General features: G+C 40.3%; 1 protein-coding gene across 1 annotated transcript in view; it reads left to right on the forward strand.

The window, feature by feature from the left end:
* The first annotated feature begins 5,829 nt into the window (after positions 1 to 5,829).
* SI (sucrase-isomaltase) overlaps positions 5,830 to 27,474 on the forward strand; it is a 46,507-nt gene continuing 24,862 nt past the window's right edge. The window contains exons 1-18 of the mRNA XM_030455992.1: positions 5,830 to 5,876; positions 7,469 to 7,592; positions 9,146 to 9,222; positions 13,298 to 13,418; positions 13,552 to 13,661; positions 14,342 to 14,493; positions 17,089 to 17,260; positions 18,631 to 18,730; positions 19,317 to 19,429; positions 19,981 to 20,106; positions 21,185 to 21,316; positions 21,484 to 21,603; positions 22,676 to 22,789; positions 24,312 to 24,396; positions 24,983 to 25,100; positions 25,489 to 25,660; positions 26,356 to 26,472; positions 26,955 to 27,109. Coding sequence (XP_030311852.1) covers positions 7,469 to 7,592; positions 9,146 to 9,222; positions 13,298 to 13,418; positions 13,552 to 13,661; positions 14,342 to 14,493; positions 17,089 to 17,260; positions 18,631 to 18,730; positions 19,317 to 19,429; positions 19,981 to 20,106; positions 21,185 to 21,316; positions 21,484 to 21,603; positions 22,676 to 22,789; positions 24,312 to 24,396; positions 24,983 to 25,100; positions 25,489 to 25,660; positions 26,356 to 26,472; positions 26,955 to 27,109 — 2,108 coding nt within the window. The 5' untranslated portion in view covers positions 5,830 to 5,876. The remainder of the gene's footprint in view (positions 5,877 to 7,468; positions 7,593 to 9,145; positions 9,223 to 13,297; positions 13,419 to 13,551; positions 13,662 to 14,341; positions 14,494 to 17,088; positions 17,261 to 18,630; positions 18,731 to 19,316; positions 19,430 to 19,980; positions 20,107 to 21,184; positions 21,317 to 21,483; positions 21,604 to 22,675; positions 22,790 to 24,311; positions 24,397 to 24,982; positions 25,101 to 25,488; positions 25,661 to 26,355; positions 26,473 to 26,954; positions 27,110 to 27,474) is intronic.

Consider the following 27,474-nt stretch of genomic DNA (forward strand, 5'->3'; position numbering starts at 1 on the left):
AACTCCTCTCTTTGGGTTTTTTTTTTTTCTTTGTTATGATGGGTGTTTTCACCAACCAAGAATCCCTTCCTGTGCTCTGCATCTTGCCTGAAGCAAAACAGGACAACCAGACTTTCTGACTCTTAAAAAGCTCAAGGTGAAGGATGGGAAGGAGGAAGAAGCTTAAGTGGGGTGGCACTGAGGCACTGCCAGATTTTATAGGGCTGCAAATGCCTCCAGTAAGCATCAGTGTTAATAAGCAGCAGCCCAAAACTTCCTTTAAGGGCATGGACAATGCTGTCCCCTTTGGAGTGTCCTTGAGCTGGCAGAGTACATCTGTGAGGATGTAGCTGAGAGTTTCTGGTGGCATACTTGAGAACTTTCTGTACTACCAGGAGTTAGCAATTAGCTGGAAGCAAATATTAATTCTCCTTTTTCCCCTTGGTTTCCAGGCAGTGAAGTACAGCCTGAAGTGAACACTGTCAGCTACAAATGATGGGTTCATATCACTCACTTGTAGGACACAACATTTTTTTAATATCCCTAATGCTGTCTCATTCCATCCTATGAAATAAAAAAGCAGGCAAAAGATTTGATCAAGTAATGCTGATGTAACACATTTTGATTTGTCCAGATCTTGGTGCATAAATGGCCAAAGAAAAAAAGTTTTTTTTTTTTCCAAGCAATCTTGTAATTCCTTTCTCTGATGAAAGGATAGATAATAAATATTGTCAGTGCATAAGCTTTGGTTCTACTGTTTGCTGTCTTGAAGAAGAGCAGTTATTAATTTACAGACATAAGTGATTTATACTCATGGTTATAGTTCATATCATCCTGATACTTGTTCTGTTTGAACCAGACACCTTCTCAGCTTCTGCATTTTGTGTGCAATGAAAAAAAAAAAAAAAAAGGAGAAAGATTTGGGGGATTGATTTAGAAGCTTTATTCCAACATTATTGCTGTGATTTCAGGTCTCAGCTGAATCATCACAAGCAAAGGGGACTGCAGTAACAAGACTTTGAGCAGGGGTTGCTCTGTTTTAGAGACTCACAAGTAAGTTCCTCACTTGCACTGAGAGCTGCAAAATTTCCTTTTTCTGTACAGTCTGTGTTGCATTGGAATTCTTATCTTTGTAATCACTGTCCTGGCTTGCATTGGTCTCTAAGCTGACCTAATGCAAATTCATAAATAGCAAAATGATTCAATGTTAGACTTTGTTCTTTGCCTCTGCTGTGCTTTGTTGGCTCAAAAGTGCTATTTGAAGGAGGATAAAGGCCCAGTGAGGATAAAGACACACAGAAACCTGTCTATCTACAAAAAGATACTTCACACATTGTGCAACTGCATTTCTTTTGCAAGAACTACACACGCTCTTGAACTTCAGACATCTTCTGCTTTCCCATGACAATGCAGTTATTCTGCTGACGTCATTTCTGGGTAGTAAAAAAAAAATAATAAATCAAAATCTTGTGGTTGATTGCTCTAAAATGAAAAGTACTTGTGTCTGACACCAAGCTCACAGTCTCTGGGCTTGAATTGTGAGGTGCAATAAACATTTGTTTTGCTCTCAGATTTCAATCTATGGTAAAAATTTCCCAGGGAGCCCTGTAAAGGTGTCTGTCTAGAAATGTTGATAGAAAAGCTGCCTCATGCTGCTTTTCAAAGCTCTATTCTGAACACTGGCTATTGAAGCTTAAAAGAGGAAAAAGATGCCTATGGTGTGCTAAGAATTTCCTTTGCTAGAGCTATTAATGAACTTTCTGAAGGTGTTTTCTTTGCAGTCCATCTCTTTCCCAAGCTCCCAGGTGCTGGCAGAGCCCTGGAGGATGGTGGTGCAGCAGCCCAAGCTGTGCTGTGAACCATACTGCTCATTCCAGATGTTGCAATTCCAGATGTTCACTGCAGTCTTGGAGATTGCTAGAGAATCTCTAGAGGTGTGTGCTGCACCTTCTTTCTATTGAATTCCACCAAGCTCATCACACCAGAAGCTGCTTGGAGGTGGTCTTACAAAGGTCTGAGGCTTTTATCCAGGTTTCCATTTATTCATGTGATAAAGAAAATAAGATGCAACCTATAAAAAAATAAAAGGGACAAGGCATCAACCTAAACTTTCCTTTTCTCCTGCTTAGCTGTGCCAGGGTAGTTTAGTAATTCAATGGCCATCAAGTCAGCTGAAAAGCTAAGATTCTCTTTCCAAATGAAGGAGTCAGAGTCTCTGTTTGTGTAAAACAGAGAAATAACCCTGAAAGTACCCAGGCTTCTCTTCAGATGAATATAAGAATGGGATAAGTGTTGTAGTTTCTCTTAGCTCTCTCTGTGGGCTGGTTCAAATGGAATTTCTAAAACCTGATCTTTTCCAGTATGCAGAAGAGCCAGGCTTCTATTTTTGAAAGTTCTGGGTTATGTTCTTTTGTTTGTTGGGGTTTTTTGTTGTTTTTTTTAGATGAGCACTGGAACAAATCTGATTTCAGTGTCAAACAGGAAGATTTTGGGGGCAGAAGTAAAATCCATGTGATCTGCTGTTTATTTAAGGCTGGAATTTTATCCAGGGGTTCCCAGGAGCCCTGTAAGAGCTGTAGTGTATTTGGACCAGTTTTCTGCTTGAGTGCATCTGCCTCATCAGTTTGCCAACATGTCCTGAAATTCTTGGGAGTAAATTCATCCCCAGCATAAACTGACTTCCAGCAGGGACAGATTGGTTCTCCTGCCAACAACTTGTTCACTCATATAGTGTAGAATCTGAGATTCTCACCAAAAAGTTGACCCAGTTATTCACCTTTTGACCAACTAAGAGATTAGTTTTGTCTCAGGAAAAGTAAACTATAACTCCATGTATGCAGATATATCCAATAGATATATCTAATATTCAGATATAAAGTGTGGCACAGTTGTTCCCAGGCTGCCAGGGAGGCTCTTCAGCCTGGTCCCATCCCTGGGAATGGAATTCCAGTGTCAGGGAGCCATGGGGTGCTCTGTTCAGAGGAGGTGACTCAGGTCATTTTGTTCAGAAACCTCAGGGGATCCAGAGGGTACCCAATCCAGGGACTCTTTGGAGGGGATGGGACCCTCTTCTGTTTTCTTGGTAAAGGTCTTTACACCACTAATCAAAGCATAATTCAATTAATGTGACTTCACAGTGACATCTGCATTTCAGGGAAGTCCTACCTACAATGTTCTACTGCAGAATAATAGAAACCAGTTCAGACCTGAACTGGAGATGTAAAAGTAGAAACCTTTCAGAGCTCTCACTTTCCCAGCTTTACCTGGTTTTATCTCCTGCTGTGTTTTGGTAAAGACATTAATATTCCTTCCTGCAGGAAGGCTTCAGGAGCATTCTTGGAACTGCTTTCATTACTCACAGGGAAAAATCATGAAGCAGGCACATGGTGAGTGCATGGAGTCAGCTAAGGAGCAGGTGTCCTGGGAGTGGAGGATCTCTGTCACCTTCCAGTGACCTGCAGCTCTTTGCACCCAAAAGTCACTCATGCTTCCCTATCCAGGAAGGTGATAAGGGCTCCTATCTCCTTTTCTGAATGAACAAGGGCTTCACCTGGAGTTTCAGAGGAGGAGATGGCAGCTGGCAGCTGCCTTGCCATGTGCAGAAGGTAAATCAAGGTTGATTCTTTAGGCTTTAGAACACAGGGTTCCCTGTAGCTTCCTTTGAAACCTGCTCAATCCTTCCTTCAATCTGACTCAGGAGCTCAGAATTTGCCCAACTGGGATTGCAGGGTGGTTTCAACCATGGAATAAAAATGGCATGTGGGGAGCTGATGAGTGTGCTCCTGTTGGGTCTCTGATAGCTGTCCTGCCATGACAATTATTATGTTCCTGCCTGACCTGCTGATTTGCATCTGCAAGCAGCTTCTTGCAGGAATTAAGGCTCCAAACTAACTCAGAGTAAATTCTTGATGCTATTTCTTTTACTTAACATGGTCCCTCAGCTGAAAACTTGTTCATTAGCATAACTGTGTGAATGAATACAACCAGGGAGTTAACTATCACCAGCTAACAAGTTTTTCAAGTTGCCTGTGATTTAATTAAAATGGATCTGTTAAAAACTAAGAGATAAATGTCTCTTTTTAAATTCCTACCTTTTTAGCAGTACCTAATTCCCCAGTTTGTTTTGCTACTCAATTTTCTACAGTCTAGCCTATACTCCTGGGCTTGTAGTAATCCTTCTTACCAGCTGTCAGAATTGAAGCAGCTCTTAATTCCTGGAAACCAAAGCATTTCACAGCAGAGACCACACCATCTCTTGTATTAATAGAGTCCTTGGTTGTCTTTATTATTTCTCAGTATCCCCAGCTGAAGAGCCTCCCTCATTTCTCCTTCTTGGAGTTCAATATCACATCTTGACCCAAAAGCCCTTTTGTTGAGATCCTTTGTAGGCTCGTGAAAAACACCCTCAGCTAGGAAAACCTGCAGGCTTAACCCTCTTGTGAGACCTTTTTGTTCAGTGCTTTTATGCTCTCCAGTTGCCTAGAAAAGGTTCACCAGGTGATTGATAATATCAGTTTGTAGCAGGGTGAATTCAGGAAAGCACTTAAGCAAATGGCTGTATCGATAGCAGGGTGATTGCAGGGGTGTTTAAATGAAACACATGGCTTTGCCAGGCTGACTACTTCCCTAAACCACTTAAAATGAAGATATAAACCTTGAAAAACTGTTATACAGCAAACAAAACCCCCCAGCCCTCCCAAACCATTGGTAACTTCAGCATTATTTTTCAGTAGGCACTGGTAAAGCAGCATCTTTAACCATGTTGAGTGGGAGATGAGAATTATGTTTCTAGAAGTGATGTGTTCACACCTGGCCATGCATGATTTTACAAGGAAAAGGAGAGGGTGAGGCAGCTAAATAAAAGGCTGCATTTCAAAACCAGAGTCTCTGAGATTGGTGGCATTGATTTGTGCAGAGATGGTTACAGGAGAGCCCCAGTGCTCAGAATGGATGATTGATTTTCTTTCATTTAAGTGCTGAATAAAGGGAAAAAGGACCATTCCCTTTCTGCCCTCAGAGGTCTCATTCCTGCAGTTCACAGGCAGAGGTGAGATATTGAGAAAACTGAATAAAATTGTGAACAGTTCAAAAAATACAAGTGTCACTTGTCAGCCAGTTCTACATCACTGAAAAGTAACTTGTAAATACTTTATTAGTATGAAGTGAAGCTTTAAGAAAGATTTAATGTTAAGATTTTATCCACCTCTTGTGAGAAAAAAAAGACAAAACCCAGCTACATGTGAAGGTTTTATATTATATTATGATTGAAGCCTCTTCCCTAAGTACTCTTTTTCCATGTCAGGTTTTCAGACTTTTCTTCACTCACTGTTGGTACCCTCTTAAATCTGTTTATATGAATTTTGAAATGAATACTTTATAATTCTTTTTAAAGCTTATTTAAAGCAAACTTTAAAAGTTTTAATTATCATAAATTTGGTTCTCCCCTGCAACTATTTTCATAGCTCTTTTTCCTCATTTGGGAACATTCTCATGGTGCTTGAAGCAGAAATGAGAGACAAAACATGAGAAACCTCCACCAATATTCTAGCAGGAAAGTTGCAGAAAAAGAAGAGAATGAAAACTGTTGAGTTATGCAACATGGATAAGCTCATTGGCATTTTATGGCTACTTTTCTCTCATTTGCAGCATTTGATGTGTCATATTGAACCAAAATATATTATTAATTAACCAGCCATTCCTTGGCTGCAATAATCACAGTGACTGTGTTTAGTCCAAAGAGTTTCTGCTATCTGCCTGTAATTAGGTATGTACCTGCCATTGGCAGATTAGTTAGCAAACAACCTAAGGAGCTGATAAGAGCAAAGGATAAAGCATCAGGTTTGGTGTGGAGCTTTACATACACCAGCAACATATGAAGGAACAAGAGGGACTTTAAGGTATGTCATTCATTTTATTACATTCAGGTTTCAGGAGATTTTGACCCAAAAAGATTCAGCAGAACTTCTCTTTATAAATTATAAAGACTTCTTTTTTTTAAATCTTAGTTCTTAGGGGAGACCACAAGAAGAAAAGAACTGAAATAAAATGATAGAGTTGAGGGGTGAAGGGCTTGATGACAAAAACTTCAATAAATTCAAGTTATTGGGAAAACTAATGTTACTTTTTAGGACTCCTAGTCAGAATATATCCAGGCAGTGTTAAAAGGAGATAAACTGCTGGAGTATCCTAAAGAACAAACCTTAAAATATATGCTTTTTAATATGCTGTGTAGTTGCAGATTTAAGTAGAATATTCCCTAGGGAATGACAATAAACATATTAAAAATGGCTGCAAATTTTTATATTCATGGAGAAAATATGAATGGCACTGTCTTATTTAAAAAAGCTTCTTTATTAATCACCTTACTGAGGGCACTAATTACCTGAGTACTCCCTTTACCCTTCTGGGGGATGCTGATGGGACAGTGTCACTTTTATTCTTCATTATTCCTGTGATTATTCATTATTCCTGGGATTTGCAGGAGTAGAGGTGCAGATGGGGTGATGGGTTATGCAAGAGGCAAGGATAAAATAGACTTTTATTTAAAAAAAAAAAAAAAAAGAAGAAAAAAGAAAAAAAAGAAAAAAAGCAGCTTAATCTTAAGTATTTTTAGTTCCTTTGTAACTAAAACATATAACTGTTCTGCACACCCCTTCCTGCAGTTTCTTGCTTTAACTAAACCCAGCCCATTTTTCTGCCTGTTTCAGAAAGCTAAATGTTCTTTACAGAATATAAAATGCAGCAGCTGCTGCCAGTGTGTATTGATCTGGAGGCTGGAGATGAGTTTTGGTGTCTGACATGAATGGTCCAGAGCTGTTCATCCCATGGGGCTGAGCACAGCATCCCTGGCTCCTCTGTGCCTCACAAAACCAGCAGTGCTGGATAAAACCCAACTTTTGCACAGTATTTTTAAGGTGCTGACTTGATCAGCATCCTCTTTCACTTGTGATTTTGTGTAGCATGGGCTACACATGATATATTCTGCTTTATCCAGGAGTTAATTACCCTGTTACCTCTGTCTCTTTGCCACATGTCCTGAGCACCACATCAGAGCTCATTAGAGGTTTTGTCAAGTATTTTTTCAACAAAGAAACATTCTCCTTTGTAGAAAAGGAGGTAGTTTGGGTTTGTGCTAAAGAAGGATTGAAAGCTTTAAAAAAAAACCCAAAACACCAGCACCAAAAAAAAAAAAACAAAAACAACCTAGGAAAAAAGAAGAAACTCTATACTTAATCTCAAGATTGAATTGTTCTTTGTGTGTAAAGTGGTTTGCAGGAAAGAAAATAACTCAGTGATTACTCAGTGGTGTAACAATGCAGTACTCTGTGCTGTGTGAATTACCCTGGTTTAATCCACATAGTACTTAAAGAGTGTGTTGAACCCTGAGACTGGGGGACGTGGCTTGCTACCTGTACCAATTATGAATTTTGCTAATTTATCAAATTAGAGATGTAACTTACAGAGTTTACTTGTGTTTCTCTGGGTTTAGATGGGGAAAAGGAAGTTCAGTGGGTTGGAAATCACCCTAATAGCCCTCTTCTGCCTGGTGGTGGCTGTAGCCTGTGTCCTCATTGGGCTTTTAGCATCAGGAGAACCTGGAGTCAAAGAGAAGGGTAAGTACTTTTTCTTGTTGCTGGAGGACCAGAGCTAAAAACTTGAGTGGGAATTGCCCCTCTCTGCTCACTGAGACCACTGTAAATAGCACAGAGCTTCAGGAACTAACTGGTGGCATAATTTCCACCACTTTTCATAGAATCATAGAATTGGCTGGGTTGGAAGGGACCTCAGAGATCATCGAGACCAACCTTTTGATTTAGACTTTTCAAGAACAGGGACATTCCAGTTAGAAAACCAATATATCATTGTAAGCACTGTAAAAAAAAAAAAAACCAACAAAAAAAGCACTGTAAAGTACTGAGTGTCAATGGTACTGTTCTGTTCTTATCATTACTCAAGGTAAATCAATCCTTCCTGCAGATAACATAAGTTATCAGTTATAAATACATTAAATCACATGGCTCAGAATTTATTATTATGAAAAAACCCTTTTAGTCCTTCCTCTCAAGAATGGTCTTGGTTTATAAACATAGGTCTGATTTCAGAATTTTTGAGTATAAAAAAGGTAACACTGACCAAAACAAAACAAAACAACAAAAAAAAAAAACAGATCAAGGAGCACTAAATTTTATGGAACACACATTAAAACCATTAAACCCTATAGGATTTCCTTCTAATCTACTGGTGCATTAGAAACCCCTTGTCTAACAGGGATGTGATACAGTTCCAGTCTGGGTGAGTAGCCCCATTTAAACATAGGGCTTGAAGCAAAAGGCTTGGAGGGGGAAAAGGCAGTCAAGTAATTGCTTATAAAAAAGACACACTTCAGTGTTTTAGTAAAGCTGCTCATTTTTTGCCTGTTTCTGTCACAAGATAAGTAGGAGTCTGCCTGAGGAGAAAGGACAAGTGCACAGAGTGCAGATAATGGAGGCAGGCAAGGTGATGGATTTCCGTGCAGCTCAGCCTGAGACAAGAGTTCTGCACTTTGTACCCCTCATTCCAAGGTTACACAACCTCCCAAAATATGTAAAGTAACTCTCACTGTTGAAACTAAAACCATCAGGTGGCCTTTGGTCAGCTAGATGTCACCTGAAATTCAGTGCCACAAGGCTGAAGTCTAATGGAGCAGCTTAATGGAGCTTTAATGTGCTTTTACCTGATGCTCTCACTCAGGCACTGGTGAAGAAATGTTATTTCAGGGGAAAGAACACCTATGAGAGCAGCAGGGAGGTGCCATTTCAGGAAAAGTCCTTCCAATTTTAATTTGGCCTGTGTTTTTCACAAGAAGCAATGGATATTGAGCTACAGGACTTGCTGAAAATTGCCCTGATGTATGCAATTAGAAAGCAGATTACCAATGTCACTCATATGCTCAGAAATATTGAAGTGAAACTGTCCTACCTTTATCTGAAAGAGTTGTGTACCATTAATCAAAAGGAAAAATAGATCACACTAGCAATAGTTTGCACCCATTCAAATCTATACTCATGGTTAGTATTTCAAGATGGTGAGAAGCAGCCAGCAGAACCAGTTACTGAGTAAAGAAGGAATCAATCTTGAAGCATTTTGAAAATCCTGGTAATAACCCATGAATTTATTTCCCTAACAGAATATCCAGCAGCAAACTGCCCGAACATATTAATAGCTGAGAGAATCGACTGCATCCCAGATCAAGTAGCAACAAAGGTTGGAAATGCAACACATTTCAAAAAACATTATAAAATTCTCTTGATGCTGTTCAGCTTCATGCTTAGTTACAAATATTTCACTTGTCTTTACTATATCAGTTGTTTTCTTAACCTTTTTTCATCTGTGATTGCCTGAACATTTTGCAAGGAAGTGTAACTCAGTTATAAGCCATCCCAGCCCCTTGGCTGAAGGTCTGATTTTTCCAGCTACTGGAAAAATCCTTTGTTGCCAGAGGTTGAAGACTACTGCCAAAGCACTCCCAAGGAGCTTGGTTTGGGGATAAGTGGAAGCAAAATCAGTCAGACATCAAACTGTTAACCTTTTTTTTTTAAATCAGTCTTTGCTTTCAACAGCTTTGCCTAAACAGTTTCTTTTTGTCTGATGGTCAAGTACTTAGTATTTAGAAACAGCAAGGAAAGATGCACAAGACTCTTATAACATGAGATGTGGTCACAGTTTCCTTTCAGAACCAGTTTGAATTTCAGTGTCTTCCTTTCTTGGTGGTTTCTCTTAGATGGGAGAGCATGGATACTTTGGGCTTAAGTATCTATGAGTTTCCAAGAGAAAAGTCTCATCTTCATTTTTCAGACCATTTTTTGTAGTGTCTGGTCTTGAAAAGCTGTTATTATTTGTGTTGTCTTCATTAGTTTTAATTTTTAGTTTAATTTTTACAATGAATATTCTCATTTTCTGGTGGAAGCTTCTGGATGTCTGGCCTCTTTCTTTGGTTTAGAAGGGCAGCTTAGGAGGAAAAACTGAATATATTATGATGTATGATGTTCATATCATTCACAGAGGTATAAAGAGTGATTAACCAGCTGTCTCAGCCCTTAAGTTATTCCCAGCTTAATAGGTTTTGTTGTAATTTTTGGTTCAACACAGTCCTGTGGGTGAACAGGTTGGTAAGGGCTCAGCTCACAGCCTGTTCCTCTACTCTTTCAGTTCCTTCACCCCCCCAGGAGCAAGCTCATCACAGTCACAGCATTCCTGCAGATTGCTTTAATTTCTAATTACTACCTTTAAACCTGTCACCCCACATTAAGTGCTGCACTCATCATACAGTGAAGGAAATAGTTTTGCTCTGTTTTCAGCTGTCAGCCTCATTGTAAGTCTGCCCTTGCTTTTTGCCATCACTGATGAGAAAGAATTAAAATTAATCACATTACAGATACCAGCAGAGAAGTACCAGGTACAGATTTGAATATCAGAGCACCTGCTCTGGGGTTAGAGGTAAAATAAATGATTCCTGAATCTATTTTTTTTTTCTCAGTGAAGTCCAGGCAGCAAATTTCACAGGACAAGAGATAAATATCAGCTTTATCCCATGCCCTGATGCATGCTGCTAGGGGCATGCCTGACACACCCCAGCCCAATCCCAAGTGTCTCTGTTCATTCCTGCCTAAATTTTTTCCTGGAAGCATTTTGGTTGTCCTTCTTTAGCCTGTTCTAACACAGCAACCAGCAGAGCTGTAAAACTACAGGTACCTGATTAAAAAAAACCAAAAAAACCCAAACATAACTCTTCTGAAATGGTTTCCATTAGTGGTTTTCAGAATAAACAGCAGCTGGGAAAATTATGGTTTATCTCAACCCCTATAGCAGGTTAGTGTCTGTCTTGATTGCTTTATTCACAGAAGATGTCCTAGATGGAGCCAGAAAATGAGTGGGATTGCAGAGGATAGAAGTATGGAAAGCAAATAGATCTTTATTAGCTGATCAGAGGACTGATGAAGACAGACATGCTGCAAGAAAATAGATATTTCTTAACTATCCACTGCAGTGGAAAATTGCTATGAAGTTGACTTAGACAAGAAGGATGCAGAAGCAAAAAATGAAGTAGGATGAGCAGAGGTAGTGTCATCAGTCCATTATTGGACTGATAGCTTTTCAATCATGGAGGAAGGTTTATTTTTATTGTTGTTGTGGTGTGTAGGTGTCTTTTTCCCCAAATACCCTGCTGGCAGAGGTTTGTTTGAGGGTACAGAAGACAAACATTTCAGTTCAGCCCATAGCCAAGCCATTTTTTCATCCTCAGTGCTCAGAAGGCATCTCACACTCCATCCCTTCTAAACTGTTGCCTCAAATCCAGGGTTGCTTCTAATTAAGCTTTAACTTTCTCTTTGGGTTTATTTGGTATCAGCAGTACCTGTTATGCTGGTTTTACAGCTCAGAGGCTGTGATCAGCTCCCATCTTTATTTACACTAAGTGATAACTTTTATAACAGCCTCTCCAGTCCCTTTGGATGAACTCTGCTCCTTTCCCCATGGCAATCTTACCCCTTGTGTATTTACTTCCTTGTGCACCAAGTTCAATGTGCCAGGAAAATACAGAGCTGTAGCTCAGAAATCCACTAGGATAAGGTCCAGCTAGAAGAATACCACTGGACTGTGAAGTGGCTGCTGGAAATAGTCAACAAGAAGTCATGAGAAGTAGCTGGGGAGAAAAAAAAAATCATGTTTATGAAGTTAAGAATGCAGATGTTTGAAGTGCCAAGCTTTAGGAACATGGGTTGGTCAAGGTATTCAGTATTTAATGGTCACTGGTCAAGGAAGAGATAAGAGGATGGAGGTAGCAACTCTGTTCTCATGTATTTAGGATATTCCCAGCTGTATGAAGGAAATGAAGTAAAAGGGAGCAAAGCTGTGAGCTCTGAAGCCCTGGAGGGGATTGGTGGTGCTTCCCATATAGTCTAAAACAGTTTAGAAATAGGGAGATCTCGTGGTGGCATTTGGGAAGGTGGAAAGTGAATATGGATTTTTCACAGCCTGAGAAAGAAGATTGATTTGTGGATTGATTTGTAGGAAATGAGCCACTGTGTCCTCCCCCAGCCATGTTTTTTTTTTGTTTGGAACCCAGTGAGAGCAGACATCTTTTCTGATGGGATGAGTCCAGAACAAGAGAGACAAACATTTATCTCTTCGGTTAAGTGAGAGCAGACATCCTTTCTGATGGGATGAGTCCAGAACAGAGAGACAAACATTTACCTCTTTGGTGAATCTGGGTTTTATTTTGGGGGCTTTTGCAGAGATTTCTGTCCTCCATGCCATTGCTGACAAGTAAAAGCAGTCAGGCCAGTGGCTCTGTCAACTCCCTCTGTGCTTGGTTGATTTCTGGGCAGGACCTGGTTTGTCTTTGCAATTTTCTGAGGCTGAGAAAAGCAGTGACCAGGGTTATAACCCCAAAATAAGCACCACCAAGAAGAGCAGAAGCAGGTTTTGGGCCATCTCCACCCCTCCACCTGCCATAAGGCAGAAAGAGGTTTTGTGAGTGGAAGGAAAGTTCTTGAAGATCAGTTTTGGACTCTGCCCTTTGCTCTCCTTGAATCTCATTGCATTACCACTGCCCTTCACCCCAAGGAATGGGTTGAGTTATTAATGTGAGAAAACGTGTGGAAATTTAATGACTTATACCCAAATCTTATCTTCAAACATAAAAGCTCATGCGTGCAGCACGTGAATAAGTTACTTTATACTACCAAAGCAAAGGTAGTGTGGTTTGTTGGACTACTAAAAGGTGTAAAGGTTGGGGCCATTACACAGTGGTGTATGCTTTGAGCTGTAGGTTTGTTTGTTTGGGGTTTCTTGGGAAACTAAAAAAAAATTGTTGATTTATTTCAATCTGAGGCTCTGTAGAAAAAATCTGAGCACTTCTCCTGGAAAATTACATTAATATGTAGGTAGTATACATAATGGTGACTTAGTTTATTAACCAGGTGTTTGCTAGCTGTTAAGCCAACTATAATTTTTATTCCCTCTCCAATGTGTGACTTTTGGACAGACTGGGCTGCATCTGTTGCAGCTCAAATGTTTCAATACTTCTTAACTATTCATTTTGCCTGTGGAAAAAACAAATGTCTGATAAGAAAGTTTCTTCTCTGAATCCAGAAGAAAATCCTTTGTGTTCAGTGTATTCTCTATCACTGAATTAATTCAAAAGAGTTTCAGAGAAAGAGTTGATCTAATTGCAGATACTAACTTCTGGTGTTTGGGGTAAAATTTGTATTCTGTTTTTATCTAAAGGATTTATTTGTGTACAATCAACTCATTTCTGCCCCTCGTGTCTTTGAACCAGAGCACCTGCAAGGAGCGTGGCTGCTGCTGGAGTCCCCAGAGTGATATCAGTGTGCCCTGGTGCTTTTTCTCTACAAACCATGGGTACAGAGTGGAGGGCTCACAAAGACCAACTGCAGCAGGTAATTTATGCCTACTTATGCATGTTTTTATGCATGTAATTTATGCCTGTTTATCCCCTCCTTATGCATGTTCCACTGTCCAGTTCAACCTAATAATTTGCAACCTGTGTTGTGTTTATTTTTTTTCCTTAAGGATTCGAGAATACTTTGACAAGGATGCCATCCCCTTCCCTCTTTGGAGGTGACATCAACACTGTCCTCCTCACAGCAGAGTACCAGACATCCAATCGTTTCCACTTCAAGGTTAATCTTTTGTTTCTGCTGGTTTAAGGTTCAGGTTCTACACAAGATTTTAGGCTGGCTGTTGCTGTCCAGCAAGGTTAGGAGGGCTGGATAAATCCCTCTGGAGCAATCTCAGGACTCCCACCAGAGTGCTCAGCTCCTCTTTTCATTGTTCTCTCTGCTGTTGCAGTGCATCAGGTTAATGAGGGTTTAGCATGAAAAATTACTTAGACCTCTGAAAAGTTCAGCTTTTGATACTATTCACCCTTTTTCTGCATCATAGGGAAATTTGGGGCATAAATATATTTACTTTTTATTTACGGGCTGGCCGGGTCTTTTAATCATCTTGACAGGCAACGTTAGCTCTTCCAAGGATTCTGTTTTCTGTGGAAAACTCCACTGTTGGTGCTGTGAATGTGAGTTATCAATGGGTTCTTGAGTTGAGCTGGACTACTTCTGTAGGAGACCTTCCTCCTCTGGTGGGTTCTTGGTGAGCCAAGAAAATACAGGGTCAAGTATCATGAGTATCATGTCTGACATGAGTGGTGGAAGTTGGAAGTGAGTAACAATAAAGGCAGAAGAGGAGGCTGGGATAGGGATTAGAATACATGAAGTCAGAACTCTGTGTTTAGGCTGGAAAATGTTAGAATTTGACATTATTTTTGAAAGGCTCAACACTTCTGTTGTTTCAATACATGCAGCTCACTGACCCTAACACCCAGAGGTTTGAAGTCCCTCATGAGCATGTGAAACCTTTCACTGGGTCTGCAGCCTCCAATTTGAACTATAAGGTGGAGGTGAAGTCAAACCCTTTTGGCATCGTGGTGAGCAGAGCAAGCAATGGCAAAGTGCTGTAAGTAACACTGGGGGCTTTTTTTTCTGACTGCCAGGGATATTATTAACACTGGAATTATTAACACTTGCCAAGTAGGCAATGTATGTTCAGGATGCCATGTGTCTGAGTTATCCCCCTTGGATGTGTTATCTACTTTTTCTGACTTTTGTGAGGGCTTTGGAAATAGATTCTGAGTTCTGGTTAAAGTGTTTCCTGTTCTCTTTCCCCCAGTGCTAGGGATGTCATGGAATTGTCAGGCTTGGAATTTTCAGGAACCTTAAAGATCATCTAGACCCAACTCCTCTGCTTGGGCAGGGACACCTCCCACTGGATCAGGTTGCTCAGAGCTTCATCCAGCCTGGCCTTAAAAACTTCCAGGGATGAGGCTTTGACCACCTCCCTGGCCAACCTGTTCCATGTTTACAGCTTTAATCTTTACAGATACTTGGTTCTATCAATTAATGGAATTTTTATGACCTGGAGGTATCCTTGCCAGTGTTTCAAATCACATGGGAACATTATGCACTGCATCTTTTATCTTCCTTATCACAATCACATTGAAGCCCTGAATCATCAAAACCAGGTTGCCCTTTTAGACCCCTGATAGCCAAGAAGAACTGGTGCAAGCCACTGATAAGCAGGTCAGCTAATGCTGTAAATGAGAAGTTTATGTACTTGAACACTGAGTGCTTTTGTGCCATTTAGGTACAAAAAAGAAATAAAACCAACCTAAAAACCTACCAGCACGGCTTTAGGATCCAGTAGAAAGGGGAAGTGTCAGGATCAACATGTTAAATCAGTCCAAGAATGATTACCTGTCAGGATGGATTCTCCACGCTTCAAGTTTAATTAATCAGTGATTACTTTTGTGCACTTATTAGTATTGTTCTCTTGCTTAGAATCCTCTGTAATGATTGATTTGCAATTAGACAGAACACAAAAGATGGACTTGGGTATTCAGTGGAGTCACTGAGTGAAGCAGCTTCAAAGCAGACTTGTTCCTCAGTGGATCTTGACTAACAGGGCTCCTGTTTTTGGTTTTTTGCTCCCTCTAAAAGTTTCCCTCTAGCAAAGAGGTACACGAGGAATGAGGAGGGATGGAGGAGGAGCCAGTGAGAGACTCAGGGAGGGGCAAACAGGGCGTGGTGTGGGCAAACAGGATGGGCAAAGGGCAAACAAAATGGGGAAACAGGGTGTGGGGCAGGAGTTTGCTGGGCAGCTGGCACAGGCAGGGTGAGCAGAGAGGGCAGAGCTGGAGCACCCTGGCAGCTACCAGTGTCACACGTCCTTAGGGACACTCAGGGAGAAATGGAGAGTACCTGGTGCAGGGCCAGGGCTGCACCTACAGCTCTGCACCATACACCCCACTGGTGACCAGTGCTTCCACCCAGACAGAGATAGGGAAGAGGGAGGTATCTGCACAGACCACGGGCTGTGGGAAATGCCAAACATCTCCTATGGGGCAGGCACTGATGGGAGTCCTATATGTAAAAGGTGTACACAAGTAGAGGAGCTTCTGCAGAAGGGCAGAGGGCAATGAGAAGGCTGCAGGAGATTCAGGAGGCAAAGAGGGAGATAAAGAATTTATTTCAGGTACATACTGAGGCAAACCCACAGCCTCATCCTAGAGACCAAATAACCCCACCAACAAACACAGAAAGGAGAGAAGTGAACAAAGCTAAAAAAGAAAAAGAGGAGTGGAAAATAGTGAAGTCAAAATCCCAAAGGAAGAATTGACTCCCCTCCAAACCTAAGGTGCCCCTGCAGAACCACTTCACATTCTGCAGATTGAAGGGAGAAAAAAAACCCAAAAAAGACAAGTCACCAGCACAGAGGAAAGAATCCCACACAGCTCCCCATGTAACATAAGTGCCCAGAAGGAACAACAAAAGGTAACAGTGGGAGACCCTTCTTAGGGGCACTGAGTTTTCAACACTGGAAAAAAAAGAAGACCCAGGGAACTCCAGTCTCACCTCTGGGCCTGGCAGGATGATGGAGCAGATCCTCCAGAAGGCTGTGCTCAGGCAGGCAAACAGCAAAAGGGTGACTGGTGAGATCAAGATGGATGCACTAAGGGCAAGTTCTGCCTGATTATTTGGTGGCCTTTTACGACGGGGTCACAGCCTTGGACAAAGGCAGAGCAACAGGTATCATCTACCTGGACATGTGCAAAGCTTTCAACAGTGTCCCACACAACATTCTGATCTCTAAACTGGAATGGAATGGTTTTGATGGATGGAACACTTGTTGGATAAGAAACTGGCTGGATGGTCACACCCAAAGAGTTGGGATCAGTGGCTCAGTTTCCAAGTGGAGACGTGAGATGAGTGATGCTCCTCAAGTGCTCCTCAAGGGTTGGCACTTGGACCAGTGCTGTTTAACATCTTTGTTGGTGACATGGACAGTGGAATCAAATGCACTCTCAGCAAGTTTGCTGACACCACCAAACTGTGTAGTGAAGTCAACAAAGTGCATAAAGTTCAAGAAAGCCAAGTGCAAGGTTCTGCACCTGGAATGAGGCTCTACCAAAAGGAAGTGCAAGCAATTCTTGCAATGATTCTTAGTAAAATACTTCTTTTTTTTTTTTTCTTTTTTCTTTAATTGTTTCCTCAGGTTTGATACCACCATTGGACCTCTGGTGTATGCTGACCAGTTTTTGCAGCTCTCCATCAAACTGCCCAGCACAAACATTTATGGGGTGGGAGAGCACGTGCACAAGCAGTACCGGCACGATGTCAACTGGAAAACCTGGCCCATGTTCAGCAGGGATGTTGGACCCTCTGCAGTAAGGATTGCTTTGATTGGGTTTCATTCTTTGCATATGATTCCTGGAATCCAAGCCCATAATGCAGCAGACACACTAATGATAGCCACTGAGTTTTTCCCCAAAGATTTGTCAGGTGATGCACGTTACTGCTAAAAGCTAAGTGGAATGCATGAGTGTTCCCTGAGGAATAGGTTTTTATAAATATTTTGATTTTTTTGCTGATGTGCAGTTGAAAACCAGGTGAAAAACCATCATATATGAGAGTCTTCAGTTTCTACTGCTAACAAAACCAGGCAACATTCCATCCTAATGCACTGCTGTGTGCAGCATTCAGTACAGGTGAAGTGCTTCTCCACTGAACATCATTTTAGGCTGGCAAATGATGGAAAAGTTGTCTTCAAGAGCTGTCTTTTTACTAGACAAATTATGTCTGCTAGCAGTTAATTGTTTTTTCTGGAAAGAATAATTCCTGGGCTTTTATTTCTCAATAATCATAAAACCATTTGTTGCTATTACCTTGGTCTCATAAAGCAATAACCCATATGTTGTACTTTGAGAGGATACTTCAGTGATTTGCTGAAAGAGAAGCTGTAGTAACAGGAATAGGAGGGTGACACCACTACAGGTGATTAATTAATAACTTGGAATTTTTACCCCTTACCTTCAGACACCTTCTCATTGTCTTTGGTTTGAAGATAAATCTTACGTGAAAGGTTCTATAGAGTGCAGACTCATTTTGATAAACTAACAGTGAGCAGAACCAAATCAGGCTAATTTCAAATTGCTCAGATTCTGTTGCTCCTTCATTTGTTCTGAGGTTTTTCTTTGGCAGGGGAAGAAGCACAACTCTTACAACAGTTCTTAATTGTTAAAGGGTTTTGTTGCTAATAATAATGGGAAGAAAAAAAACCACATTAGAAAGGGAATAAAAAAGAAGAGAGGCACTCTCTCATTTCCATAGACTAGACATAAAACATGTGCAGCATTTATAGAAATATGGGTTTGATGTAAAATCTAAATGTGTAAAATTAGATGTAAAATCCAACCTGTGGTGAAAAGTGATGCAAATGCCCTTCAGGTTCCATTGTTCACTTGATGTGAACAGAAATAGTGCTGCAATGTATGCACTGGGGATCCATCATATCTGCTTGCTTATGTTATCTGGGTGTTTGGGGAAACTTCTGCTTTCCTGGAAAATGTTCTCATAAAGGAGAAGAATGCCAGGAAAGAGAAACCAGAACTGTAGAAAAGCATCAGGGTTTTCATTTGTGTTGTTTGCTCTACTTTGAGAAGCTTCAGGCTCTTCCTGTGATATATTTTGAAATATCCCAGAACTGACAGTGCTCTTTAGGTTTTAATCAGCTTCCTTTTACTTCTTCTCCTTTCAGGCAATGGATAACTTATATGGAGTTCAAACTTTCTTCCTGTGTTTGGAAGACAACACTGGAGCCTCCTTTGGTGTTTTCCTGATGAACAGCAATGCCATGGGTAAGAAAAGTTTCTGTGTAGCTCTGAGCAGTTCAACACCTTTCTAAATGATCTGTACTGGGATCAAAACTGAGGTGTAGCATACATGACCTAAGCAGTAAGCAGTGCACAGTTAACATATGAAGCTTGAGCTGGAAACCTGAGGGTCAGAACCTTTCCAAAGCCTGTGAGGCTCTGTGCAGATGTGTAGGGCACTGTCAACAAAGCTTAAATTTGGAGTGAGCAATATTTAAAATTAAAGGTCTTTGGTGTCCTTAGATAAGTATCCATGTATGTGTGCTTTACAGAGCTCTTCACATCTCCTGTGGCTGGAAAGTTAAAAAGATAAAAGGTTGACCCAATGGATTTTTTCCTGATTCTCTTCTCTGCAGGATGTAATGTAATGGAAACATGGGCATTTAAAAGAGTCATCTGAATACATTTCCCATTCATTACAAGTTCAATTAATGGGTTTGTGTTCCTTAGGTATTGGATTTTGTGGGTTTTTTTTCTTAAGTACATTTTCTAATCATCCATTAGAAAATTCCAGTGTTCTTTTAGAATTTGTTGGTATTCAGAACTGGGTTTCTGTCCTCTCCTCTGGCAGAGTTTGTGGTGCAGCCTGCTCCAGCAGTGACCTACAGAACCATTGGTGGCATCCTTGATTTCTATGTCTTCTTGGGCAACACTCCAGAGCAAGTAGTCCAGGAATACCTGAAGGTACCTTTACCAGAGATAAAAATGTATTGCAGGGAGTTTTAAAAGTGCTTGGGGTTTTTTATGTGGGTTGTCTTTTTTTCCTCCTCTTTATATGACGCCCTGTTTTCACAATGTTATATAAAAAAACCCTTAATCTTCCATGCTTGGGATCACTCTTATCAAAAAGAAAAATTCCTGTTCATATGGCAATATTATAGGCTGGACAATGTGCTTACAGGTATCCTATGATCATAAGATATGGTATTTTCTGTACTTCTTGAGATCTGCTCAGGTTTCCCTGATGCTTTAAAGAATGGGCATTGCCTGAAACTGTTTGTGTCATTTAAATTAAATTTTAAAAACCACAAAAAAGTCTTTCATTTGGGACTGGGCTTCTTATTTCCCACACTCAAGCTTATGGAGTGTATTAAAACTGATTTTATAAGAAATATTTAGGGAAATCAGAAAATAAATAAATAGATAAATGAAAGATTTAGGGGAAATGGGTACTGAGAAGTCAAACACCGTGTGTACTGATGAGGAGTGGGATTTTTTTTGCTCTCCACTTGCAGCTGGTGGACCCCCCAATATTGCCCTCTTACTGGAACCTGGGCTTCCAGATCAGCCGCTGGAATTACCTCTCCCTGGATGAGGTGAAGAAAGTTGTGGAGAGGAACAGAGCCATTGAACTCCCTTATGTAAGTTTGGGGTTGGAATCATAGAATCATAGAATCATAGAATTGGCTGGGTTGGAAGGAACCTCAGAGATAGATCATCAAGTCCAACCCTTGAACCACCGTTGCGGTTCCCAGCCCATGGCACTCAGTGCCACATCCAGTCTCTTATTAAATATCTCCAGACACAAAGAATCCACTACTTCCCTGGGCAGCCCATTCCAATGCCTGATCACCCTCTCCAGAAAGAAATTCTTTCTAATCTCCAACCTAAACCTCCCCTGGCACAACTTGATACCCTGCCCTCTTGTCTTGTTGAAAGTTGGAGCAGGGCAGCAGCCCCAGGAAGAACCCAGGAAGCCCCAGAACTCTGCAGGAGAAATGACCATAATGTTCTGCAAATGGTTCCTTTCACATCACTTTAAATCAGTGCATTTCTAACACAGAGGTGGTGTTAAAGGTCTTTGTGCATTTTAATGGTAGAGCCATTGTTTGAAAATGGGGCATGGTGGGGCTTAAGTTTAAGTTGAGCAGTTTATTGTAGCATTTTTCAACTCTAATTTCCAACTCTGTGCACTTATCTTCTAACGTTACCTAATCCATCAATTACATTTTTATTTTAAATTTTCCTGTGGTCTATGGAACCATACCTTATTCTTCATTGAGAGTCAAATGTAAATTACAATTAACTTTTAAAATTAGAGTTCAGATTGCATTAGTCTGATGGCTTAATAGAATAAAAATACCCATATGTTAAGCTTAGAGCTGAGGAAGAAATGTTTGGATTTAAGGAGTCTTGAAGTCAAGCAAATAGCCACAAACCCAGGGGATATTTGAAAGAAAACCAAGTATACACATTAATTTAAATCCTCTCATTTTAACTGCCACTCTTTCTAGGTACAATAGGAGCATTAATTAGGGCTGTAATAATGAGGAGAGATACACATTGTTTGCAAGAGGTCCTGACACCACCACACTTTCTGCCAGGCAGTAAACTCACTGCAGGACAAGCAGGAATTGTCAGAAGAAATTGCATTAGAGTCATATCCAAAACCTCGATGTATCATTTCTCATGTTAGAGCTGAACTCCCTTCTCCCTCAGGATGCTCAGGTCACTGATATTGACTACATGGAGGCAAGGAAAGATTTTACTTATGACAAAGAGAACTTCCGAGATCTCCCTAACTTTGCAAAATACATGCATGACTATGGGCAAAAATATATCATCATCCTGGTAAGCATTTCCCTTTTTCCTTGTAAATAATGTCATTATACCTTATTATTATTGTACTTTGCTTATTCTATGTTGTTACTACACTTAGTGCCTAATATTCTGCTAGTCTATCATAGCTGATGGAGTGTATCTTGATTTCTTTGTATTTGTTTTCTAATTTTTCCCAGGATCCTGCCATTAGCAACCAGAAGCTAGTTGATGGTAGCTCCTATGGAAGCTATGACAGGGGAGAGAGCAAAAAAATCTGGGTTACTGAATCAGATGGAGTAACACCCATAGTTGGAGAGGTAATGGCATTTTTATGAACTTGAACTAGGTCTGTTGTCATTTTTGTTCTTTAATTTGGGTCAGGGAGCTCCTTTTAGCTCATTTTCTAACTTACCTTTTCCAGTAAAATCACCTGCCAGTAAGAACTATGTTTTTGTAGGGTTATTCTTAGGATATGATATTTGTCAACCTTTCTTTTTTAATAAAACAAAGATAGTTTGAAGGCTCAAGACACAATTCATCTGCCATCTCCTACTTCTTTTCAGTAGTGACTAAGAGGCAGGTCCAACAAAATCCTTTTAATTTACAACTTTAACTCCTACTGAGAAATTTTTCTGTCATGTTTTGTTCCTTCTATGACTGAAAAGCAACTGAAAACTAAGTTCAGAAACTCATACCCTTCCTGCATGCCAGCTCTTGTCACTCCAGCAGTCTTTCCTTCAAAAGTCTTCATCAGAGCACCCACTGTGAGGCTCCTGGAGGACAACAGTTTGCTGCTGCCAGCAACTGGAATCCTGGGCTTCATCCACAGGATAGGATTTTATCATCCCACTCTACTCAGCACTTGTCAGGCTGCCCCTGGAGAAGTGTCCAGTTCTGGTTGCCTTGTATCAGAAAAGAGGCAGACAAACTGGAGAGGATCCAAAGGAGAGGGTCATGTAGAAGATCAGAGGGTTGGAGAACCTAAAAAGATTGAAGGAGTCAGGATTTGTTCTCCCTAGAGAAGAGAAGGCTCAGGGAGAGCTTCATCACAGTATTCCAGTAATAAAAGGCACCTACAAAGAGGAAAAAATCTTTCTCTTCATGCAGAGCCACGTGGAGAATACAGTGGCAACAGGCTGAAGTGGCACCAGAAATGTTTTACAGTGAGAACAATCAAACATTGGAACAACCTCCTCAGGGACACTGTAGGGTCCCCATCACTGGAGGTTTTAGGGGGCAGAAGGGTCTCATTTGAGTTCCCTGTGCCCTGAAAGGTGGGACCAGATGATCTTTCAAAGTTGATTTCAACCTGGGCACATCTATGATTCTGTGAACTCTTTTGACTATCATTAAAAGTTTAATCCACTGTTTCCCTTTTTAATATTGCAGGTGTGGCCAGGGGATACTGTGTTCCCAGACTTCACCAACCCAGACTGCAGGAGCTGGTGGGAGGATGAATGCAAAAGGTTTTATGACATAGTGCCCTATGATGGGCTCTGGATTGTAAGTAATCCCCAACTTTGATTTTCTTTCTAAAAATTGGCAAGGGTAGATGCTTATCAGAGTCAATTGGCACTGAATTTGAAGTGGATGGGTACTTTTGCTAGCCTGAAATCAGTGCAGGATGAGTATGTCTCCTGGTGTTGCATTTTCAATTCAAACTTGAATTTGAAATTTCAATTAGAACTGTTAATCAGAGCATTTAAATTCCCAGTGTGCTGGGTTTTTTTTTTAATGTTCAGTGGCACTTTAAAATGCTTCAACAGTGGAACCATTGCCAGAAACAAATGCTAGAACAATCCTGTATTCAGAAGGGCAATATTTGGAGACTTGCTCTATGAATATGTGTGCTAAGCAGACCCTAAATACAGAATATTAAATATACTATCTGTGTATCTGTGCTCCAAGGAGCTCATGGAATCTCCACTTAGCAAATCTGCTATTGCTATTCAAGATAAGAATTTGGAAAAATCAGGCTCCCTTGAAAGATTCTTCAGCAAAAGGACTAAAATACAGTCTGGCAGTGTGTTTTAGGTACAGCTTGTGGAAATAAAATGAGATTAAGAACAATTTGGACAGATTATATGAATTCTTCAAATGAATATCCTGTAATAAAGCTTCTAGAAGTGGGTGTCTGCAGGAAATCTGTGCATAAGCTTCTCAATTCCTGTCTCAGTGCCTCCTTCCCTTTATTCTGTGTCTTCCCTACTTCTTTTTACTTCAAATCATATAAATATTTGGAAAGAAAACAAGCATCTAATGGATATTTTGCTGTGCATTTTAAAAAGCTGTAACAACATGTGTGGCAAAACACAGTCCTCAGGTGCTATGTGATAGAATGAGTTTCTCTCTCTTCTTTCTGCTGACTCTGTGGTTCCATCAAGTCAAGCTATGAAGTGTAAGATTGCACAGGGCTCTTACAGAGAGCAAATAAATAGTTTTGAGTGAAACAAATTGGTCACTAGGCTGAAGTGCCTCCAGGAGGAATTTGCTCCCTTCATCCATGACTCCTGCAGCACCTTCAGGGATGAGCAGAGAAATGCTCTTGCAGCACTGCCAAATAAAATAGTCATGGGAGGTGACAGCAAAATTTGAAAGTATCGTGGCTTGGAAAGTGTTGTAAAGGAGATGTTTAAGAATATCTAGTAACCTCTTGTACTGTGATAGAAAGAAACAATAAATCTGCATTTTTTCCTGGAGAGACTGATGGAGTTGGTTGTAGGTAGGGACAATGTATACATGAGCACCTCTTGCAGTTTCTTCCTGTGGAAGGATAAGATGCAGCTCTTGTGACATGACATATGTCACATCTAGAAGGTCTTGTGACATGATTTATAGAAGTCAGTCCACCAATGAGACCTGTATTAACACAGGAACCATGGACCAGCTCACTATCTGAGTTATATCATTGCCTACTTGTATGGTACTGGTTCTAAATAAATATTCCTTTAAGGGTGGAGAACAGAACATAAATGCTTTGTCAGGAAAATGTACTCACATTTTATTACATTCTGCATCTTTTCAGGATATGAATGAAGTAGCCAGCTTTGTTCAAGGCTCAAAAAAAGGTTGTCCACAGAATGAATGGAACTTTCCTCCTTACACTCCCAGTAAGTCCATCTACTGTAACCAGAAAGCAAAATAACAAAAGGTTTATGCATTACACTGCAATTGGCTACAAGGATGCAAAATAGGCTTAATGTAGTTCTTATGGATGGGGGCTGAGCATTGCTAAGGACAGAAAATACTTTGGCCCTCATCAAAGGTGGGGTTCATATAATTGGGTCAAATTATCCCTGAATATTATAATTGCCTTAACTATCTCTGGTGATATAATGGTCTTTCAGTAGTTTTTGAGATTGATGCAGAACTAAAATTGAGCTCATGGTTTGTATTGAGTAGTAGGTTTAAGGGTTGGTTGCCAATGAGCTGTCAGGTAAAGATTCAAAAATTTAGAGCACAGTTCTCAGTTTTTCCTTGCCTGAGTGCAAAGCTCAAGAGCAGGAAAGGTCACAGAGCAAAGATGAATCAAGCCAACAGCTAAAAGTAGCATTTTGTTTTGTAGTAGCCTGAAAGTCCAAAGATTAAAAAGAAAAGAAGGGGTTTGAATCTCAGGAATGTGCATTAAGGGAAAGAATGGAAATATTCCCAATATAAATGTACTTCAAAAATGTTGTTTTTATTTCTTTTTTGAAGATATTGTTGACAAGGCCCTGTTTGCCAAGACAATGTGTATGGATGCAGTGCAGAAGTGGGGGAAACAGTACAATGTCCACAGTCTTTATGGATATTCCATGGCCATAGCAACAAGACAGTAAGTAATGAGTCTTATAATCTTTACAAAAAGGTTACAGAACAGTATCTGGCCTGCATTTGCCAAACCAGCAAGAGGTTTAAACTTCTAAAGGAACCCAGTTCCTGGAAAAGGCTGTATCATATTTAAGCCAATGCAACCAAGGAAAAATCTAATTACCCAAGTTTGTAGCAAAAGCCACACACTGGCTGTCAAAGCTACCTAGAAAAGTAATTTTAAAATAATGTCTTGAACTTTGCTAAAAGACACCTGGTGAACTGTAAAGGAGTTCACATCCCTTGGATGAGATATTATGAGTTACTATAATTTTGCCTTTTATAAAACTATGGATGTCCAAGTTGCCTTTTTTTTTTTTCTTTGCATAATTACAGCCTCATTTCCTTTTCAGAGCCATTGAAAAAGTGTTCCCTGGAAAAAGAAGCTACCTCATTTCAAGGTCTACTTTTGCTGGCTCTGGAAAATACACAGGACACTGGCTGGGAGATAATGCAGCAACATGGGATCACATAAAATGGGCAATACCTGGAATGCTGGAGTTCAACCTCTTTGGAATTCCTTATGTATGACATAAGTTTGTGACATCTTTTCAAACAGTGTTTAAACAAGTAACTAATTCTGTGGTAACAGGTTATCTAACCAACCACTATCTAGATAACCATCTTACATCTTCAGATCCACATTAATTCCCTCTAGAAATCTGGTTTTAGATTTTTTTTTTTCTTTTCCCCCAATTGCTGATTTTTGGTTTAGGTCACTTGTTTTGATTACTGAGGTTACCTTTGTGGGTACCAATGGGACACATATTATCCAAGCTATCCCCAGCTACCTGTGGCTTCTAGTCACCTTCAAACACTTGGGATGGATGGGATACACTTTGGTGTTTTCCATATTTTAAAGGAAAGGGAGACAACCCTTTAGAAGGGAAATTCCCAAATTCTTTTCCATTATTTAAATCTCTACAACATTAGAGATTTTTTTTTTTTCCTTAGTGTATGCATATTAGCACCAAGCAGGAAGGTAAAAGTATGGAAGAAATAAACTGATGGGCAGAGTTAGCTGGTAAAAAGTTGGTTTTGGGGTTTTTTTTGACAACATAGCTGAATTTGAAAGAAAAAAGTACAAATGTGTTGAACAGCTTGGTCCCTCTGGTTGGCAATGAAAGTTGAATTATTGCACCTGTGACAACTACAAGTTTTGTGCAGAGGTTTGAGGTGCAGCCTGCTGTACATCCAACCCATTCTTGTTTTCTTTAAAGATTGGAGCAGATATTTGTGGTTTCTTTGATGACACCACTGAAGAACTTTGCAGACGCTGGATGCAAGTAGGAGCATTCTACCCCTTTTCCAGGAATCACAATTCTGAAGGATTCAAAGTAAGTTGTTGTAAGCTTTTTGGTACAAAATGCTTTGTGTTACACTACTCCCCTGGGACAGCACCACTGATCATCAGTGATTATGCCAATTATTTAGCTGGCCAGTTTGAAAATGGCAGAACCTTGAGCTGTCTTTGTGAAATCTTAAATCTGAGAGGTTTGGCTTCTTATGAATGTACTTAGGACTAATTTAGCTACAGCTTCATCACCCTTAAGAACTCATTGCTTTGTGACCCATCAGAGTGACTCCTGGGCACCTGACTGCACACCTGAAACCCAGGATAATCCTGGTGTCTCCTCCTTGCAGCTGGACCAGGAGGGATGTGCAGAGCAAAACACAGAGAACCCAGAGTAGAACAGAAAGCAAACACCATACAGATGTTCACCACTGAATTTCTACCTCTCTAAAACAGCAGCCATGTTGGGCAGAGTGTTTCCAGCATGATGATAATACACTAATGATGATGATGAATTTGTTTCAGCCTCAGGATCCAGCTGCCTTTGGAGCTGATTCAGTCTTGGTGAGAACCTCCAAGCACTACCTGAACATTCGCTACACTTTGCTGCCCTACCTGTACACCCTCTTCTACAAAGCTCACACTCAAGGAGAGACAGTTGTACGGCCACTTTTGCATGAGTAAGTTGATTCATCAGCCTTTGTAAGAGTTTTATGAGGAATAAAAAAAAATCAGAGGCATTAAATGTTGTTAGGGACTGCCAGAAAAATTGTGTACTCGGTGAAAACGCACATTGAAACATTTATGGACAACTTCTCAATTCATGAGATGCTTTTAAATAATTTTGGAGTAATCAGAAGCCATCTGTAATTTCTGCATATATGTATGTAAGGCTGTCAGTCAGTCTTACAAGTTGCTCTGAGATTCTTGGCCATCATATAAATATATGTATTTATATTAGAATATGTGTTTTCTTGCCTGGAAAATGCTGAACTACTAAGACTTTACATCTTCAGATTGATTCTAGACACACAGGACCCTGAAA

The sequence above is a fragment of the Calypte anna genome, chromosome 9 (assembly GCF_003957555.1).
Source record: "Calypte anna isolate BGI_N300 chromosome 9, bCalAnn1_v1.p, whole genome shotgun sequence".
Taxonomy (NCBI): domain Eukaryota; kingdom Metazoa; phylum Chordata; class Aves; order Apodiformes; family Trochilidae; genus Calypte; species Calypte anna.